The sequence below is a fragment of the Podarcis raffonei genome, chromosome 7 (genome assembly GCF_027172205.1).
Source record: "Podarcis raffonei isolate rPodRaf1 chromosome 7, rPodRaf1.pri, whole genome shotgun sequence".
Lineage (NCBI taxonomy): Eukaryota > Metazoa > Chordata > Lepidosauria > Squamata > Lacertidae > Podarcis > Podarcis raffonei.
The window spans coordinates 23,034,810-23,055,037 of NC_070608.1; the positions used below are offsets into that span (position 1 = coordinate 23,034,810).

At 41.8% G+C, this 20,228-nt stretch overlaps 1 protein-coding gene and 1 long non-coding RNA gene across 3 annotated transcripts in view; one reads left to right on the forward strand and one right to left on the reverse strand.

Annotated features, from left to right (window-relative positions):
• GRHL2 (grainyhead like transcription factor 2) overlaps nucleotides 1-3,776 on the reverse strand; it is a 71,800-nt gene extending 68,024 nt beyond the window's left edge. For both annotated transcript variants that reach the window (XM_053395515.1, XM_053395514.1), the window contains exon 1: nucleotides 3,686-3,776. In XM_053395515.1, coding sequence (XP_053251490.1) covers nucleotides 3,686-3,705 — 20 coding nt within the window. In that variant the 5' untranslated portion in view covers nucleotides 3,706-3,776. The remainder of the gene's footprint in view (nucleotides 1-3,685) is intronic.
• Nucleotides 2,324-19,613, forward strand: LOC128417185 (uncharacterized). The gene is made up of 3 exons (XR_008331403.1): nucleotides 2,324-2,420; nucleotides 3,228-4,185; nucleotides 18,563-19,613. It is a non-coding gene; the product is annotated as an uncharacterized LOC128417185 (long non-coding RNA).
• Nucleotides 19,614-20,228: the final 615 nt, after the last annotated feature.

The window sequence follows — 20,228 nt, forward strand, 5'->3', positions numbered from 1 at the left end:
TCTGGCAGGGTTCTTTGCCTTTCACAATGGTAGGAGCAGAAATTCAGCAAGTGAAGCTTCTTCCAGCATACGGATGTAAAGCACATGCAGATGTCCTGCAGAACATTCAAAACTTTAAAATAACATATACCTTAAAGTGCCACAGTATTCCTTGTAGGTTTTTTGCTGCAACAGACTAACATAGGTAGCCCCTTTGATGCAGCAATGGGAAATTCACCTGTCATGCAGGTGTTAAGGTTTGAAGCTTTCCCTAGAAAACAAATTGGTAATGCCATTGCAACTCAATGCACACCTAAATGTATTTGATGGTATTCAACCTGTGTGGTGAAATTGTCCAGTAGCAACTGGCATTCACTCATCAGCACTCAATAAGGTTTATACACCTTTACCTTACATCACCATGTAGGGATGGGCAAACTGAACAGTGACATCAGAAAGTCACCTCTTCATGCAGTCAGGTTGAATGATCCACTCAAGCAGTCTATCTATATGAAAAGAGTTGTGTAAATCAGCCTTTGTTCCCATCCCTCTGTTCCTCAGCTCTCTAGCAGTTTTTTCTGTATATTTTCCAAGAGGTGAAACAGGCCAATAAACATCAGTGCAGTGCAGAAAAAATAGCTTTCACAAAACTAATGAGTGTAATCACTTTGAAAGATATCACAAAATAATGCATATCATATTCTTAGACTGTGGCTTTTCAAGTAGCGCATAAGACAAGAGAATTAACAAGCAAATTCTGAAGACCTTTTCAAGAGACAAATACATATGATAACTGAACTAAATTTCCCCCCATCCAATTCACCCATAGGCATAGCTAAGGGTGGGCAGGGAGGCAGCTGCCCCCTAAATCAATCAAAATCAATACAAATCTGAGGTTCTGCCCTCCCAACAAAAGCCTGCCCCACAACAAAACTCCTGGCTTAAATAGTTGTGCCTTGACCTATGGCTTCAAGATCTGCTATGAGTGCAGACATAGCAATGTCTATACTCTACCTAACTTCATTTCCCTGCATCCTTACAAGTTCAATGCAGCTGTACCAGACTGCAAAAGAAGCTGATGTTTAATTCAGAAGCCTTTCAAGATGCTTCCAGTGAATAAGATGATGGAAGAAAATGTGGTATCCATTATACAAAGACTAAGAATCTCTACTGGTACAACCAACCTGGAACAGGTGACATTGAGCATAGTGATCTCAAGCAAAAGGATGTAAAAATCATCATGTGGGATTTTTATTTTTACCACTTTGGTCAGTATAGTAATATGCAAAGAGTTCTATGTGCCTTACCGCACATGCAAATAATTATAAATACTTGATGGCCTAACTGAAAACATTTAGCACTTTCATGAAGTTAAAAAAACAACAATATTTCTCTAATAAAGAAGTATTCAAATCTTTGTATCAATTCTTACATCAAGTAAATGACAACTCCTTAACGGTAATATATGTCTGGCAGACCAATCCTGTGCACAATTATTCAGAAAGTCCCACAAACTCAGTGGGTCATAGTACCAAGTTAAGTAATCAAGGATAATGAAGCCTAAATGCTACACAAATTAAGTTTTGGCACTAGACCAAAATGTGTGTCATGAATGTATGAATCTCTATAGCGATAGTCACAGAGGGTGAAATGCACTGTACTGTATTTCAAAAAACAAACCAGCCTACACCTGTTTCTTCCCTTCTACCAAAAAGAGTAGAATGTTCAAAAGTCTCAATACATTTTGACTGACTCACATTTGAGCACATTTCAGATATGCACATTTCAGATACTGATCAAAATCCTTATTTTAAATTATTGTCCCTCATACCAGAACATAAGGGACACAGCTTATTTTGTAACACAAAAGTACCACAGACCAAAACCATCAACTTCCAGTTGTCCCAAGGGGTGATGAAACTGTATACCCCTTCATTCTGGATTATGAAACCAAAATTACCATCACCTTTCAGCTCACAATCTCTAACACAATTTAGTCGGTACCATGTATTGAAATGCACACTTGAACAACCTTCTTATGGAGTCCTTTAAAAACTGACAGTGCAACAAAATGCAGTTGAGTGCATTTATTTTGAAACTTTGACCATACACAAGTAAATTCCCCAACACAAACATTGGGCAGAGGGGGTACAATACAGTTATTTTCTTGTTACAAAACTTCATGTGCCTCGGCTCTCAACCCAGCCAGTCTCCCCCAACCTAACAACCTTCTCATGTTAGAGATTTGTCAGATACCGCACCCTCTGTCTGTGGTCAGAACCACCACTTTGCTTAATAACACCCTCCCTCTTTTCTTCCTCCCTCTTTCCAGATGTATGTTGTAGGTCAGCCTAGGCCACAGCTCCAGTGAGGGACTTTCTTCCCACTGTACATGTGTGTGTGTAGCAGGGAGGTGAACAAGCTCAGAAGAACAATTCAAGGTAAATATATATCTATACTACTCCAGATCTTAAGTTCCAGCCCACTGCAAGGTGCTGGCCTCTCCTTTGCATCAAGAGCATGATCTGATCTGAAGTCACCAGTAAGAAAGGAGCCAGCAATGTCCGCTGAAAAGGAAAAATAATACAATTGGGGTGGAGGAGGAGAAGCGGCCTATGAAAAACTTCCTATCTTTCCTCACTTTGCACATGCAGGTAAGCAGGAACAGGCAAGAGGCTAAAGGAGAAGTAACTAGATGAAGCCAATCTACAGTGTGTACACACACACATGCACAAACTAGTCCCAGAATCATGATGTCCTTCACAGTTGCTATGTTAAAGTTCAAGGAAGCTTTTATGCTAACGCTACTTGGATTTGTTTTAAACTTCCTTAAGCACTAGGCTGCCATGCTTATTTCAAGGTGTCCTTATGTTATGATTTCCCTAACCATTCCAACTTATTTAATCAAGACCCACTATGTACGAATCACAAGTGTGCTGGCTTTTAAGGAAGAGAACTTTACAGAAGTTTTCATCTGGTGTAGAAACCCTCAATGTCATGCTGATTGGGATTTCCCCCCTTTTTTTAATGACAAGCAATCTGTTGAAAAACGGAGACAAAAGTTTTGCATGAAATCACTTCCTCTTACTGCGTATGGGAGAACAAGACACACGGTCATTTTTCCTATGCACCCTTCGACAATGCAGTTATTTTATGATATTTTCACACACACACCCAAAAAAGAGTGGCTTGGAATAAAATGATTTCAATGAGCTCCATCTTCTACTTCTTTCTGTCCCACAACACAGGTACAGAAGTGCCAAGAGAAGGGGAAGAAGATGGCCGTGTTTCTGATCCGGTATATAAAAGCTCTTTTGTTGCATTCACACACAAAAGCCAAGAATCACTTTTCATCTCTAGGCCCTGAAGGAAAGGGAAGAAATTGCAAAAAGAAGCAGCAAAGTTCTCCCAAAAGTTTGTGAAGGGACATTGGGAGTTCAGAACGAACAACGATCAATAAATAAAAAAGATTGGAAAAGGAATGGGGAAAGCAAGGTGAAATCCAGCAGTTCTCCTGTGGGTGCTATTCAACCTCTTTTATGCCTTGTATAAAAGAGGAAATGTAATCCCAGTAGGTCCACCACCGAGATTGCTTTTTTTTTCTCCTTCCCCTTTCTTTTTAAGGGGGGTTAAAAAAAGAAAACACAACCAACCAGTTGATCCGTTCAGGAGCAGCAAAAGTAGCAAGCTGGCTGTGATCACTTACTTGTCCGTCTCTTGTGACATGTTTGATCCAATGAACTCTCTCCCCTTTTCCAGATGCCTCAGTCTCTCTGGTGAAACTGGACTTTCAAGTCTGTGCAGGTAAAGGTGTGTGTGTGCGCGCGTGAGCGAGCGAGCGAGCGAGAGCAAGCGAGCGCCCGGGACGGCAGAACCAGAGCTACTGGTAATTCTGCTTTTCTTCCCCCCCTCTTACTTCTCCCTCAGCCAGCCGCGGAGGTAGGAGTGGGACAGGTAAAGCCCCCTTCTGCCCGCCCCTCGCATGTGAAAAGGAGACTGGCTAGGCTCGCCTGCCCGCCCTCCCTCCCTCTGCCGTTTAGGGCACCGCGCCGGGAAGCAACAAAAACCCAAAGGCGCCTACAGGTAAACTTTCCCAAGAGGACTTGGATTCTTTCACTGAAGGATACAAGGCAAGAGGGACGAGCTGCGAGCTGATTGGGCCGAGCGGGGCCTCAGGTGAGCAGCCATTGGAAGAGGCGCGCTCAGGTAAGGCCCTTCGCTTAGAACGCCGAGCGAAGCCGCCTCGTTGGGAAAGCGGCGCCGGAATGGTTGAGGGAGAGCGCTAGCTGCAGGCCCAGAGGCGGGCTGCGTGCGGGAGCCATGCCGGGGCACGCGAGGCCTGGCCGGCTGGAGAAGGCTCTCGGGGCCGCGCTGTGTGCTTGACGACGCTCGAGGGGAGGCCGTGGCGGCGGTGGGAGGGAATAAAGGGGCGCAAGGGCGCCTTTGAGATACCTATGCGAAGAAAGCCCTCATGAGCGTGAGGGAAGAGCAGGGCTTAGAGGCCCTTGCGAACTCTGCCTTGGCTTGGGCCCGTTTTCTCAGGGCCCAGCGGCCGCCTCCGCCACCCTCGCCCAGCCACGGGGAGGGAGGAAAATTGCCGACCAACGTGGAGTCTACCGAGAAGACGACAGCTGACCACCATCTCGCTTATGGACCTATGCAAGAGGGGTTGTGGGACAGAAACGGCCGGCCCTAAAGCGCCTTTCTTCCACAAGTCGTTACCTCCTTGTAATTTGGGACTTACAAGGATTTGCAGGCCTGCCCAGGGCCATAAAAGGCCCCAATGAATACTTCTGCTCAGCTCTAAATCTCACTTTGTATTGGAGTGGCATGCTTTGGGTTGCTAAAGCCAGGGAAGAGAAAAGGAACCCAATCTCATTTCCCCCCTATTCTTGAGTTTCTCCCAGCCTAAGAGAGAATTGAATTTATTGCATCTCTCTCTCTCTTCCTCTCGCAATTTCAGTAACGTTTTAGTTGGTACTAAGCTCCGAGGTTATGGATATGTGGCTGAAATATTTTTTGAAACGTCTATATCCTGCCTTACTGCCAGACAGCAGGCTTCCAATGTGGCAGACAATAAGTGAAAAATCAATGCACAACACGACTTTAAAGGTAGTGTTGACATATGAAGGAAAATGCCCACTCCCCAAGGGTTTTGATTCTTACTCTGCACCTGTCTGCCTTCAAGAGTATTCACTAAGTGCGCATCTCTTATTTGTAAATGTTTTCATGACCTGCCAATGAAATACAGAGTTCCCCCACATTTTTTTTTCTCCAAGAGAGGCAATTTTGTTCTGGCTATATCAGCCTTCTCTTCAGGCAGAGGCTTGGCAGTCAGCAATTCAGGCTGCAATTCTGTGCCTGCTTATTTGGGATTAAGCCAATTTGAATGCAGTGAGACTTGCCTTTCAGGAAAACATGGATAGGTTTAGGGTGCATTTATTGTAAATAGTCACTAACTAGCTCACTGATCTGTGGTGCATAAAGATAGGCAACCAAGATAGGGAAGGCATTGTAAACTTAATGAGAAAGAGGGGTTTTTTCCAGACTGTTTGCTGATGTGCCACAAATGACACAAACGTATTCTTTATTAGGTGGGCTTGTAAAAATGTGGACTGTTAACTTTTATGGTCCGGCTTGCAAAGCAGAAGTAATTATGAAATTTACCACCCCAAAATGTGCTAGTGGTCACTGGTTGGATTTTTTTTTTTTAAGGATTAGACAACATAGTGGGAATAGCCTTGTAATTTGGGGGTTAAATAGAAACTAATGGAACTTCAGTTTATAGAGACAGTTTACTTCTGAGTACCAAACACTGGGGCCAAACAAATGGGGACAAAGGATTGCATGCTAATCCTACTCAAAGTAGACCAATTGAAATTGGTAAACCTAACTCATGCCCATTAACTTCAATGCGTCTACTGTGACCAGGACTAGCATTGGCTCCCATTCATCATACTAATTTGGGTGGCTTTTTGGCCTGATCTAGCAAATCTTAATGTGTTTTTAAATAAAATTAAACTTTAATTCCGAACATGTTTTATTTGGAAGTGAGATCTGTTGAATTCAGTAAAGCATGTTTCCAAATAATGTGAGTTTAGGATCACAGCCTAACACCCTAATCTTAAACACATGTGGATGAAAGTCCCATTGAAATTTAGGTTCCATCTGCTGCTTGACTTTAAATACTTGTTGATTCATGCTTCAAGTTGTAAATCAAGAAAAGCTGTACAGTGCAACTTTCCTTTCCAGAAGTCTACCACATCCCTGTAACTTTTTTTTTTAATCTGCCACTGAACCTGCTGCTCAGTAAAGTAAACATTTTCTCACCGGAGTGAGTGCTGCAAGAGATCAAACTAGTAGAGTAAGTCTGCAGTCCTGTGCATGCTTCAGGTGGGAGTAAGCAGCAATAAAAAGAGCAGGACTTGCTTAGGAACAGGTTGCACAAATTTTATTTACTCTTCCGGTTCACAATCATTTCTCATACTTTCACTTTGGCTAGTTTCTTCAACGAACATCTGTAGCTCTGCTGTCACATTGCTTTGTTGAAAGGAAACAAGTTAAAAGGCAACTGTCTTTACACATCAGCCTACTTTATGTGTGCATATTTTGCTCCATTTAGTAATGATATTGTTTGGACTTGCCAGTTGAGGACAGAGAATCAGGTATTCAAATAAGGTTTAACTAAGGTTACAGATTATACTTATAATTATAAGCACCTAAAATTATGTGTTATGAAAACTGCTAAAACAAATCTATGGGATAACAGGTGCTAATGGCTTGTGCTTGTATCAAAGCAATGCTGTTAACAAGTTCAATGCAAAAGAGCAGATGTTTGATGTTGCATTGTCTTAGTGCTGGGGGAGGCTTATCATGTGTTTGCACGTATGATAGCTTTTGTGCCAGATTTCAGTTAGGAGCACCAGACACAAAGCCAGCTGCTAATTTTGCAACAGGTAGCATTTACTGTTAATCCTTCCTACATCTTAAAACTTAGCAACCGTCTTTCTTTATTATTAGGGACTTCTGTGACTCATTATGTCCAAGAAGGGCTCTTTCTTTCTTTCTTTCTCAGATGCATTGCAGGGAGTTGGACTAGATGACCCTCTGAGTCCCTTCCAATCCTATGATTCTATGTAAGCGTGACTTAGTTTCTCCAGTCATATGATCCTTGGTAACTCCTGCTTTCAGGCGTTGTGGCACTCATAAATTAACCTGGGGGATGGGAGAATTATGTATCTGCTTCTGACTTGGGGAAAGGCAAAATGTCACATTTTAGGATTCGATCAAAGCATATTTACATAATTGGTTTAGATATTACTGACTTTCTGTCTCATCCTAAAATGTTTACACAGAAATAAAACCCCATTGAGCATTTCCTAGTAAATGGATTTATGACTACAGTGTTGGTCTGTTGACTTTCGTTGTCCCCATATGCCTAATCAAATACAGTCAAGTATCAAGGGAACGTAGCCAATATTTTTTTTAGTTCAGGAAGAACCACTCTATTACAGTGGAAACACTACCATTATTGTTGGTTTCTTCTGCTTTTATATTGGATGAGATTGGCTTTCTCGGTGTAAGAGGTAGACCATGTAAGCATTAGCATTAAAGATTGCTCTTTATGGCAAATTGCTACCTGCATTTGTTTAATGAAAGCAGCTGTATATAGAATGTGAAGACTAAAAAGTGGAAATGCATTTTGGTCATAGATATGAGGAGAGGTATCAGGAAGGCTAAAAAAAATCATGCTAAAAATATGTTAAAAGGGAGGAAGGCATAGAAAGCATCAGGCCTCCTCTAGTCAGACTGTCCCTCCCATCTCCCTCCCCCAGAACCAACAGACACCATGGTGGATGCTCTTTAACTGCACTCTTGACACAATCTGAATTTTTCAAGCTTCTTCTTTTTTAACTGAGTAAATCCTTTAAATGCTTTGTCAATAAACAATGACGCTATTGAAGGATTTGCTTCCTTATTCCAGTAAAGAAAGCAAACACCTCAGAATAAACATGCTTATGTTTACACTTTCCACAATTCTTCTGCCTCTACATTCTATTATACGTTTTAATTTCCCAGGATTTCTTGCTTGGTTCATGTAAATGCTTTGTTTCTCCAACACATAAAATTAGTTTGATACATTTCTAACCTACAGATATTCTACACATATGTTTTTAGTCTACTTAATTAAACAGGTGGGCAAAGCGATCCTAACCCCCAGTCTACACTGCTGGAGGGTACTAGGATGCGGCAGAGGTTTCTTCTGCTGTAGACACCCCCACTGCAACCACCAACAGCACAGCCTGTTGACAGGCCACCAGCCAGTAGAAGGCCCCTAAATATGCCAGGGCAGCCAGTTACAGTGGTACCTCGGGTTACATATGCTTCAGGTTACAGACTCCGCTAACCCAGAAATATTACCTTGGGTTAAGAACTTTGCTTCAGGATGAGAACAGAAATCGTGCAGCAGCAGCACGGTGGCAGCAGGAGGCCCCATTAGCTAAAGTGGTGCTTCAGGTTAAGAACAGATCTCCAGAACGAATTAAATTCTTAACCCGAGGTAACACTGTATTTGCACTGCCAGAGAACTGCCTAATCTAGATAGTCTTAGTACTCCCATCCATCACATTTAGTTAAGTAGGGGAGCAATCCCAGCACCACGCATTTGAATGCCTTACAGTCACACTGACTAGGACAGAAGGTATGTGGGCGAGGTTCTTAATGCTTCAAGTCTCATAATGCAGTTGATGTGCATATAAATCTGTGCACCACAATGATTTCAATAACCTTTCAATCTGGAATGAGCTGCTGCAAGTTGTACAAATTTGGCAAAACTTGATTGCCACTGCAACAGCCCATGTGTGAGACAGCAAGCACTGGCAAGACATAATTTGTCTGCTGTCAAGTATGTCATACCCATGAGTTTTAGAATTATTTTCTCTAGCTAGATAACAGACAAAGAAGCATACTGGTCCAGCTTTGAGCTTACAACATTGCCAGGTGTTTCATGAATTGTTCGGTTCTTTATTTGTGTCTGTGTGGGTAATATTTGCAGTGGCCGAGAACGTTTGTGGTGACTCAAGCTTGCATCTTCTCTTTTATTATTTACTTCATTTCTATCTCACTCTTTTGTCATAGAGCTTAAAGGTTACACATGGGCTTCTTAACTCACCTGCCCCCAAGCATCATCTTCACAGTTATCCTTTGGGGAAGGTTAGGCTAACCAACTGTGTAGCTTTGGGATGCAGTTGGGGGAGTTCTTGGTTTGAAAGCACTTGCATGTCAAAAAGTCTCCTTTAACACGGACAGTTAAGAAGGTTTCTAGCCTAAATTTGCATCCTGCTATATTAGCTTCTGCATACAAACCTATTTTTCTATTTAAATAACAGGGGCTTATTTAATTTATTCATAAGACTTCAGCAAAGCTTCCAGGGCAGCTTACGAAAAGAAGATAAAATTCCTATAGTTCCATCTCAGCTTGAAAGTGATAGTGGGAAAGATTCCTAAGTAGCTGATGTAAACTATACAGATTCTTATTTGCCTTTTCAAGAGGGGAATGATTTCCGATGGGAAATACTCTGAAACTTTTAGGCAAAATTAAAGGGGGTGTTCTCAAACCACATGAAACATAATGAGAAAAACTGCTTGATTCTTTTTTAAGACAACACTTAAAAGGGCTTGGTCATAATTTTCTTGGAAATTGCTTTCCAGCTATAGTTAACAATAGCCTGACACTAAGTTTAGAAGTCAAAGTGCCTCTGGCCTCACTTGAATATTGTTTCAGCCATCTGGAAAGATAAGCTGCCTGGATGGCATACAAATGGGAAATGAAGCTATGCTGGGAGAGATGACGTAGATAAGACCACACCGTAGGAACATGGGGTCCTTGGTAAACATAGTGATAGATGCACCATGTGACTGTTGTTGGTTGGGCAGAGGTGAACTGCTTATATTAGACTGTTAGCAAATTACACCATCATCTGGCATTAGGATGTTCTGCACTGCAGTCTGTTGAGAGTGTTTGTCCATGGCTGTGTCTTTAGGCTTGTCCACACTTCACTTGTCCTGTGTCTGGAAAGCATGGAATCAATAGGTTTTCATTTTTGTCCCATGCTTTATAGGCACAGGTCCAAGAGGTTTTCTGTTTCCCCCACTGCTTTCTCCTGGAAATCCCACAAACATCAATTCGTAGAAAACCCAGTTGATGTTTACTCCAATTCAGTGGTAAAGAGCGGCTTTTCCCAGGGGAAAGGGGCAGGACAAGTGGAAACGTGAACGGCCTCATTCGCTGTAAAGGCCGTGTGTGTGGAAAACATGTGCATATTTGTTTCTACTTTCAACTGTGCTTGGATCAATCTCTTCTTGGAATTTCCATGCATGAACAAGATGTGTTCCTTCACTATTTACATAACATTGCCTTCTGGCTGTCATCCAGAGACAGTCAATTTCTCCTCTGTTTTTATATTACTTTTGTTGAAGATAAATTCTGAAGTCTGTCTCTCAGGTAAGTGTACTTCATATTGAGGTGTCAGCTTAGTAGTTTTAAAGACATAGCTCCCTGTTTTATATGCTATGCAAATGCACTTTAGGAGCATATTATTCCTACTGCCTTCAAGCGACCACTAGAGTATGGCAAATGAAGTCATTGGCATACTCTAGAATTGGCATACTCTGGAAACAGCAATGTTTACTGTTAGTCTCCTCTGAAAATCTGTAAGATGAAATTGTATTTGAAGGATTGATGCTTTTATTATGTTTTTAGATATGTTGTAAGCCACCCAGCGTGGCTGGGGTATAATAAAATTATTATTGTTATTGTTATTACAGTGGTACCTTGGTTCTCAAACTTAATCCATTCCGGAAGTCTGTTTCAAAACCAAAGCGTTCCAAAACCAAGACGTACTTTACCATAGAAAGTAAAGCAAAACAGATTAATCTGTTCCAGACTTTTAAAAACAATCCCTAAAACAGCAATTTAACATGAACTTTACTATCTAATGAGACCATTGATCCATAAAATGAAAGCAATAATCAAAGTAGTGTACTATAAAATAAATAAGACAGTACTGTAGATGTTAAAAATAAAAATTATTTTTTTTTCTTACCTGCACTGATGATAGTCATTGTTTGGATGGGGGGCTTTTACCCATTTCCGCTGTCACACAATCAACCAACCAACCAATCAGTAGCTGAACAAGTGTTGTGATGCTAATTGGGAAGTCACAAAATGATGCCTTGCTGATGTGTGGGAATTTCATTCTGTGGGATTAGTCACTAATTAGTGGCTGACAGTTGACTGCACCTCTCCCAGTCCCCACCTAAACCAAGCTTAGCACACTCAGAGAGGCCCCATGCGATCCAATATTACCGTTGCTAAGAGCAATTAAGCAAATGCATTTTGGCAACAGAAAACTATAGTGTGATTGTGTGAATATTAAAAGTGGGTTGCAGTGCCCAAGTCGCAGAACAATGAACTATATAATTAGATATGGTGCTAAATGTTTACACAGACATTTTGCAACTTCAAAACCATGGGGAATGTTCTGCAGTAGCAAAGAAGCCTGTTTGTCTGCAAATCCAAACAATTCTTCCTTCTCCCCCTGTTTTGTAGCTTTAGAATGAAGTAGAATATATAATACACATCAGAAGAATCTAAATCTGAAACTGGATTTTATCCAGAATAAGAAAAGAACATACAATCATAATTTTCAGCACCTGCTTAAAACATTTTTGTTTAGGCAAGCCTATCCAGACACACAGATATTTATGTGCTTTCATCTCTTTTGCTTTTAATTACTTTTAAATGTTTTATTGACAATTTTAATATTATTGTAAGCCACTTAGAGGTTTTTGTAAAATCAGGCAGCATATAAAATTTGTTAAATATGAATAGAACCCCTGTCTACAGTAGAATTACTGGTATTCCCTCACGCTTGAGTGATTGACCTCTAGTGTACATGGAAACTGGTGTGTGGCCTCATTTAAATGGGTCATTGGGTCTGCAGAAATGATCTGCAAGCTCAGGGTTCCCTATCCCTCCCATTTTAATCAGATCGGCAGTCCCTTGTGCATGCTAGTATTTGAGGGAACGTGCCCTGGGGACATGCCTTTTTGATGTGCAAAAAGTGTGCAGATATGGGATGATAATTTTTAAATATGGCACCAGCCATGTAGGCCTGGGTGGGGAACCTCTGGCCCTCCAGATATTGTTGGACACCACCTCTCACCAACCTCGGCCAATGTGGCTAATGGTCAGGGAAGATGGGAATTGCTGTCCAAGAATATCCAGAGAGCTGCAGGTTCCCCACCCCTGATACTGACACTCCACGCCAGATCTTCTTTTCAGCATGCCCAGTAGTGCTTGTAAAATCAAGGCTTATTATGGGATTCACCCAGAGAAACGGGGAATTTGAAGAAATCCAGGCAACTTAATTCTACATTTGTGTTTTTTTTTAAAGATATTTATTGAGTTTTTCCACCTTTATACATTAAAAAATCAAAAAGAAAAAAGAAAAAAGTTAAAAACACATAAAGTTTACAATCCTTATTTTCAATAACATATTTCCCTGACTTCCCCACACCTCCCCTTCTTATATTCCAATTCAAATTGTTAATTCAACAAGTTCTTGTCCCCAATTTTTGACCTTTTTATATTTAATTCATTTTAAAAAAAACAAACCAATTTTAACTTATAAACATCAGTATTTAAACATCAGTACTCATTCTTAAAACTTTTTTCTAAAGTCGACCCAAATTCCCTTCCACGAATTCCCCAATTTTCATACTAATAACAAAACAAAATAAAAAAAAAGATTATAATTCTGCACCCTTTGGATTCCCAAACCCCACCCCACCCCTTTCCCGGTTTCAATCCCCAACAAATGTCCATCAGTCTTAGTCTACTATCAGCCTGGAGACCTCACGTCCGAGGCTCTTAATTCTCTCTCAGTTCCTCTCTGCCGGTTTTTTGGGTAGTCCTTAATATTAAACACCAGATCTCGGAGAAGCTCTGTCCCGATAGGGTCCATATTTCTTCCAGCCAGACCTCCATACTTAAAAGCGGAGCCTGAATCTTGTTCTTACTCCTTTTAAGTCCAAATGTCCCAAAAGCTCCAACTTTCACCTTAATCAAATTTGTAATCCATAGGTCTTCAGATCTCCACATAAGGAGATCTCTCCATTCTTCAATCTTCAATTCAAAACAGATTTTCATCATCCAGTACTTATTTTCCTTTGTAGCCATCATGTCAGGCCTCTGGCTCTCCTTTGTCATCTGCAACATTACATCTCCTCCTTCCTTTTCCTCAGAAACAACATATATCTCTTTCTCCACACTCTCAAATCTTTCAAGTTTCTCTTCTTGTCCAGCTGCATGGACTTCATGAGTCGAGTCCTTATCAAATTCAATGGATTTGTTTACTGTTAAGTCCAGAGTTGCAACATTTGTAGCCAAAACATCAATTTGGCCTTGTAACTTTCCCAAGAGAAGAAACACTCTGTCCAATTTAGCTTGAATTTTTCCTCCTTCAGCCATTCTTGTAATGTCCCAAAATCCCCTCTAGAGGGATTTTGGTTACTTTATCTTCCTTCCAGTTCAAATCCAAAAATCAAGTTAGTTTGTATCAGTTCTTCCTTGTTTTCAACAAAATATAACCAAATTGTAGCAAATATATCCAGCAGAGATAGCAGAAACAAAGTTCTCTTTTTCCTTCTTGACAGCTAATTTGACAGCTGTCAAACTCTTCTATATCTCCTCAACAGGCTCTCTCGCAGATCACTCCCGGGTCCGGGGGGGTGGCACTTCAGCTCTCAAAATTAGCTCTTATCCTCCAGTGAAATTACTTATACTGCCAAATCGTGAAATTAATGTCTTTTACCCAATAAAGAAGAAGAAATTCTCTCGACCTTAGTTAGCTAGTCCTTGCTTTAGATTATTTATAAGACGGGGAGACGGACTTCCTATTTGCGCCTTCCCCGATCGTGCCTAATTTAAAAAAAATTTTTTTCTTTACAAATCCAATTTCCGTATTACTCACGGGTTGTTGCTTTTAGAGTCCAATTGTTCACAAGAAGATGTCAGCGCTCTCCGACCATGGCATGCGGCTTCACTCCGCAGGAGAAGCAGTCGACTCTCAGCACCGCGCTGCTCACCCCGTCCCCCGTTCCGAAGCCTTTAAAAAGGCTCCTTCCGGGTCGGGGGGCGCAAATGGTGCCCGCCGAGTCACCAAGTTCACAGGCTTCAGCGCCTGTGATTTCTGAGGGTCCCCGCGTCGCCGCAGCGGCAAGACCCGGATCCTGCGGAGCCGATTCCCTCCGGAGCTCGGAGGGAATCCGCCATTAGCCGATGGCGCTAACCCGGAAGTCCTTTAATTCTACATTTGTCTGCTCAGCAAAAGCTGAGCATCTACATTTCCATACCCACATATAAAACCCTATCAGAATGACCTCTTAGGGTGGCCACTGAAGCATCACAAAAAGAGGAAATGTATCACCCCAAAATGAGAACAGAGTAGGACACAGATTTGCATAAATATTTTGATTTATATATATATAGGTGCCAATTTAGAGAAGATTACTATAACTTACATAGAAATACAATATTTCTCACAAGAGTGAGGAAGATTGTGACTGGGTGATCTCTTTGCCAGCTCAGTCTGCTGCTCAGGTGCTAACTTCATGGGCAACATCAAGGTACCTGCTTTGTGGGTTTTGTTGTTGTTCTCTTAAACCAGACTTGAACCAGGCAGTCCTTCAGACAAAGAACTGTCCTTTTAAAAAGTAGGCTACATGGCCCCTTTAGATCCTATTTCAACAATACTAATTTAACCGAACTCTTGATTATCCAAGGATGGTGGTATCTGACTATTTGCACTGCCTCAAGATCTGTTGGATAAACACAGTTAAACAAACACACGACTAATTTAGTCTTCTCATGATGTACAAATACCAGCATAAGCATTCGTGGATCAAGGAAGGATGGTACAGCCATGTCTTAGTACTATACAAAATCCAAAAACTTGCTTTGTTTTTCCCAACTCTGCATGAAACAATTCATGTGTCAGCCTCTCTGGGTATGGCTATTGCTATGTCAGCAAAGATGATCTAAAATGTTATAGAGTGCTCTTTGTTTGAATGAAGCAAAGCAATCACCTGGATCCTCAGTAAAATGAGGGTGAAAAAAATATAGAAGAGATGTTGTTGTGTAATACCTGAGTAGGCATAATTGTGCCAGCATTAGGTGCTTTCCATCACGTCTGATGTTTTACAGTCTTGTCTGCTTTTCACAGTCTTAATTTAGTCCTCCTGCATCTTGTAAAAAGGACTCTACTAATCTCATATTGGGATAAAACGGGACCCAACTAAAGCATTATAGGGGTCCCTTAAGCCCAAGCAGCTCCTGCACATCTAGGGCACCATTTAAATAACTCATGCGGATTGAACCTGGTCATGGCATCTCTGATGGAATTGGCATTCATTCCTTCAGATCTGGTGCTGATTACATGGGGAAATGTCATGTAGTTGAAGTCCTGCCCACATCACAGAGTCATTGAGTATTCTCCCAGCCATGCAGGTGGCATTGTGAGCTACTTAGAGGCCCATGGCGCAAATTTGCATAAAATTTGCATGTGCTAATTTATAGCTGTAAATACAGATTTACACTTTGGAGTGAATTAAGATGGTGGGTGACTGGTCACACAAGCACTGTGCTTTGCAGTATGTCCAGCCCCACAGTAAGCAGTGTGTGTGTGTGTGTGTGTGTGTGTGTGTGTGTGTGTGTGTAGTTTTCTTTTAAGAAAGGAGGGAAGGGGCCACCTCCAATTCAATTCAATTCAAAATCCTTTATTAGGCATATCACACCTCACATTAACAAACAAACATCATATACAGACTGTATAAAATACGGGCTCAGCGAACACAATTTATCCCAGTCCTATTCTTAACTCCAAGAAATAAATCGATGTACATAAATAATATAATACAACACAGCAACATCACCTACCATTAAAAACCACTAAGTCTCTTTATCATGGCCCATTCTTTCTTCATGGACAGCACTTAAAAATTCAGCCGCTATTAAAGTAATTTGATCATCGCTGTCCGCCAGCAGGTCCTGAACCACCTCCTGAACCCACCTCCTTGATATGCCCCTGCTTACAGATAAGTGGCTTTCAAATAGCTAGGAGACAAGCTAAAGCAGGGTTTCCCACATTTGTGTCTCACAGCTGTTTTTGGACTACAATTCCCATCATCGCTGCTAGCTAGGGATGATGGGAGTTGTAGTCCAAAAACAGCTGGAGACACAAGTGTGGGAAACCCTGATCTAAAGAGTTCTGCACTCATAGTTTAAGAAATAAACCCAGTGAGGCAGATTTGGGGAAAGGCAATAACCTAGTGGTAGAGCATGTGTTTTGCATGTAGGTCACAAGTTCAGTCCCTGGCCTTTCCAAGTGGAGCTAAGAAGGACTCCTGTTTGAAACCCTGGAAAACCACTGCTAGTCCTTGCAACTAATACTAGCTAGAGTGGCAATTAGGTCTCATTCTGTCCAGTATTTCATTCGTTGCTTAACAAATACCACTAGCTTGCACTTAGACCTCATATACGTGCTGCTTTATTTGACGCTAAAGGAATTGTTGCCCTTATTTTTTGATGCACCTGCATTCAGAAGTGTATGCAGACCTTCATACAACGGGCCCACTTTGCTTCCCCTTAACTGCCAGGTACCACTTGCATTCCTGTTTTTAAAATGGAACAGAAAACCAACTGCACAATAGCACACCTATTGCGTAAGTCTCCGTTTGGAAACCCACTTCTTCTGAGCAAGTCGATCCTGTTGTTCTGTTGCTTTCCGTCGGACAAGCCTGAACTGGAAGAAAGGAAAGAACAAGAAGCGCCTGTTCCACCTTTCCTAAATGCTGCTTTGTAGCAGAACTTGTTCAGCTGCAGGAAACCTGACAGATTTGCACCGCAGTGTCAGTGAATCAGACGGAGGAATCAGATGCTGGTCGTTCTAGCCGCAGCCATACAGACAATGAGCTTTGGTTTCAGAGAGGACTGTTATTATCATGCTTAGCAACTGGCTGCTCCTTTCTGGCAGGCTGTGGTCATGCCACGCTTCGCTGTAGGAATGATTGTGGGCAATTCCATTTTTGCCACAGGTGGAAACCAAGCCTTCTCTTGCTACCACTCAAGAGTGCAGTTGTCTTTAAAAAAAACACACCCAAAAAACTAGCCCTGGTTAAATTCATTTGTGGCCCTGCAGTGAGGTCAAAGGTTGGGAGGTTTAGGATTTCATGGGAACATGCCCTTGTTTGGACTTGGCCCAAGAGCTTAGTTTACCTGTTTGACAGGTAGCAATTAGAGAGTAATAGCTTGCCAAGCTGGAATGTCACTGCTGAGGCCCTTTGCTGAGGATCTGGTTTACCTGTTCAGCAGGTGTGGGCTGTAGGGCTCAGATAAGTATGTGCACACACAGCATTCCAGAGAATCAATTTTCTCTTAAAAGACACAGCCATGACTGCAGGGCACAAAAGGGCTGGGCTTACTCCCACTGGAAGATGGTTGGTTATTTGCACGACAAAGAAGCAAAATAAATAGTGGCACAGCATATAAGCAAAGGCAAAAGACTGACGGCAGCACAAGGCTCTTTTCTCTCTTCCTCCTTTTTCTTCTTGTCTGGCAAGAAAAACAAATGTTTGTATAGTGAATGGAACAAATGGAAATCTCGGGGCACTTTTCACGTCCTACGCAGAGGATTTACATGGTACTTTCTTCTCCCCATCCTTCACGGATCTGTGAACATCTTCCCTGAGTGGAGTTTTGCAGGGGTGGTGTGATCTTGTCCTTCTGAGGACAAGGTCACAAAATTGAGCAGTTTAAATGGCATTGATGGCGAGAGTTAAAATTGAAAATGTTTCTAATGCAAGAGTTAAGGTTGTTGTTGTTTTTAAAGTATCCCCTTTCTACTATTTTGATAACATTTTTATCCCATTTTCTCTCCAAGGGAACAAACGTGTTTTTGCTCTTTTCATTTTATCCACACAAAATCCCTGTGTGGAAGGTTGGACTGAAAGTGACTAGCCCTTGGTCATTATGGCTGAGTGGAGATCTGAACCTCAGTCTCTGTGGTCCTAGTCCAGCCCCCTAGCCACTACACTACACTGCCTCATCATCACTGCTGATGAAGTAAGACATCTTGTCTTACAACGGATCTATCACCATTTCGTGTGCCGCAAAAATTCCAAATTGAATGTCAAAAGGAAAATCTGAAGATGTGCGAAGTTTGAATACTGAAACTCTTCCAGATGTGGAATTCTGTGGCAGCTATTGTTGAAATCAGGTTCATCTAGAAATCCAAATCATGCACAAAAGCTAAATTTGGGGTTCTTTAATACGCACATGGTAGCTGCAGCAAGGAGAATGTATTTGCTCCTGTCTCAGAAAAAGTAACATGGCGAAGGCATTATGTTGGTCACACATCTCAATGCTATGAAGAGTAAAATACAAACAGATTAGAAGGACATATCATTTGCAAGATGCCTTTCCAATTGTTTTCTGCTACTGAAAATTCACATTTTCTTTCAGTGAGGATAGAATGACAGAAGAAGTTCAGACTAGTCCATATGGTGGCTGGAATATCCCATTTTCAACTTCAAAGACTGGAGAAGCTGCACAGTCAGTGTAAGCCAATGGTGAGATACTAATGGCCCTTCAAATACTGGTGGACTTCAAGGCCCATCAGTCACAGCCAACATAGCTAATGGTTAGAGATGGTGAGAGTCTAACAGGTTCTGGAAAGGCCACAGGTTCACCATTCCTGGTGTAAACAAACTGAGCAAATGAGGCTTTCATTTTTTCCGTGCAGATTCTCCGACTGGAATCCTAAGCAGGCATTTTTCTGGAACTGATTGGATTCAGATAACATGTTAGAGAATCCACATTCTGTTAGCAAGATGGTTGACCCAACCATACTGTCAGGCAAGAGATAGTATGTTGGGTCAGCGCAGTTTGACGCCTGCTCCCTGTGGAAGCCGCCAGTCCACCCTAGGATCTCCAAGAGACATTGCAGGTGTTGCGGAGTATCAGTTTGTGTAGGGATGCACTTGCCTTACACTGCTGCTTTCTGTACTGCAACACCCTAGCTGGTGTGAAAGAGCCAAAGTCCCTACTACCTGGGAGATTTTGTTTCAACCGAAATGTCACAGCGAGGTGCTGCCAGGTTGTTTTGGAGTAGAGAGGAGTTATGAGACACCCCCACCACACGGCTTTCCTGATCAAAATTGTCACCACTGCAAACTGATGTTTGCAATTTGGGAGAACATTTTGGGGCAAACAGCAGCTTGCAGTTGGGTGCAAATTTGCCAGGGAAATGCACAGAGGGGAAATGTTAAAAATCATTCTGCAGCAGCTGTTCCTCCAAACAAATGCAACTGCATTTTCAATGTGTGCATTAACATCAGCAGAACTATTATGGATCTGCCCTGTAATGTGTAGTTTGAGCCATGCAGTACAGTCATATACACGTTTGCTGAAAAGTAAACATGAGTTCAGGGGGCATTACTCCTAATCCCAAGTATGTAGGAGTGTAGCCTAGCTCTTAGAGCCTGGGTTGAACTATATAACACAGTTACACAGGGAGGGATAAATTGACATTTTAGAAGTGAAATGAACCACCAGTGCATTTAATATTGCCTCTCCAAAGCCACTTGAGACTTGGCTTCGCCTTTTAATTGCCTTAAAGAAACCACAAGAGCAACTGTTTGCTTTATTTCACTACAGCAACTGGAGAAGAGACAATGTTCAATTGCTCTGGTGTTTTTCCTCTTCCAAAAATGCTTTCGAAAAAGAATGCTTTTAAGGCTTGCTTCATACGATACTTTTTGTACTTAGTTACTTCGAAGTCCCCTTCATGGATCACAATAGTCAAAGCTATTGCCTGGCTCAGTTATGAAAAGCACATAAATGTCTAATTTGGAACATATCCCTTCCAAATAAAGAGCACAGTCCTTCCCCAGCAACAAATTGCATAAGTGTGAAACCGCAAACCTCATGGTCTTCATAGATCAGTTGTTCACATATTGTAATTTATTGACCAACCCAGACTGAAGGCTCAAGTTGGCTATGAAAACCAGCCCTAAGGTCTTCAGAGGAGGTTCTTCTCATAGTTTCACCATTGGAAGATACATCTTCTATGTGGAGATACAAGAAAAGGTCTTCTCAGTGATGGCCCCCTGGTTGTGGAGCCTCCTCC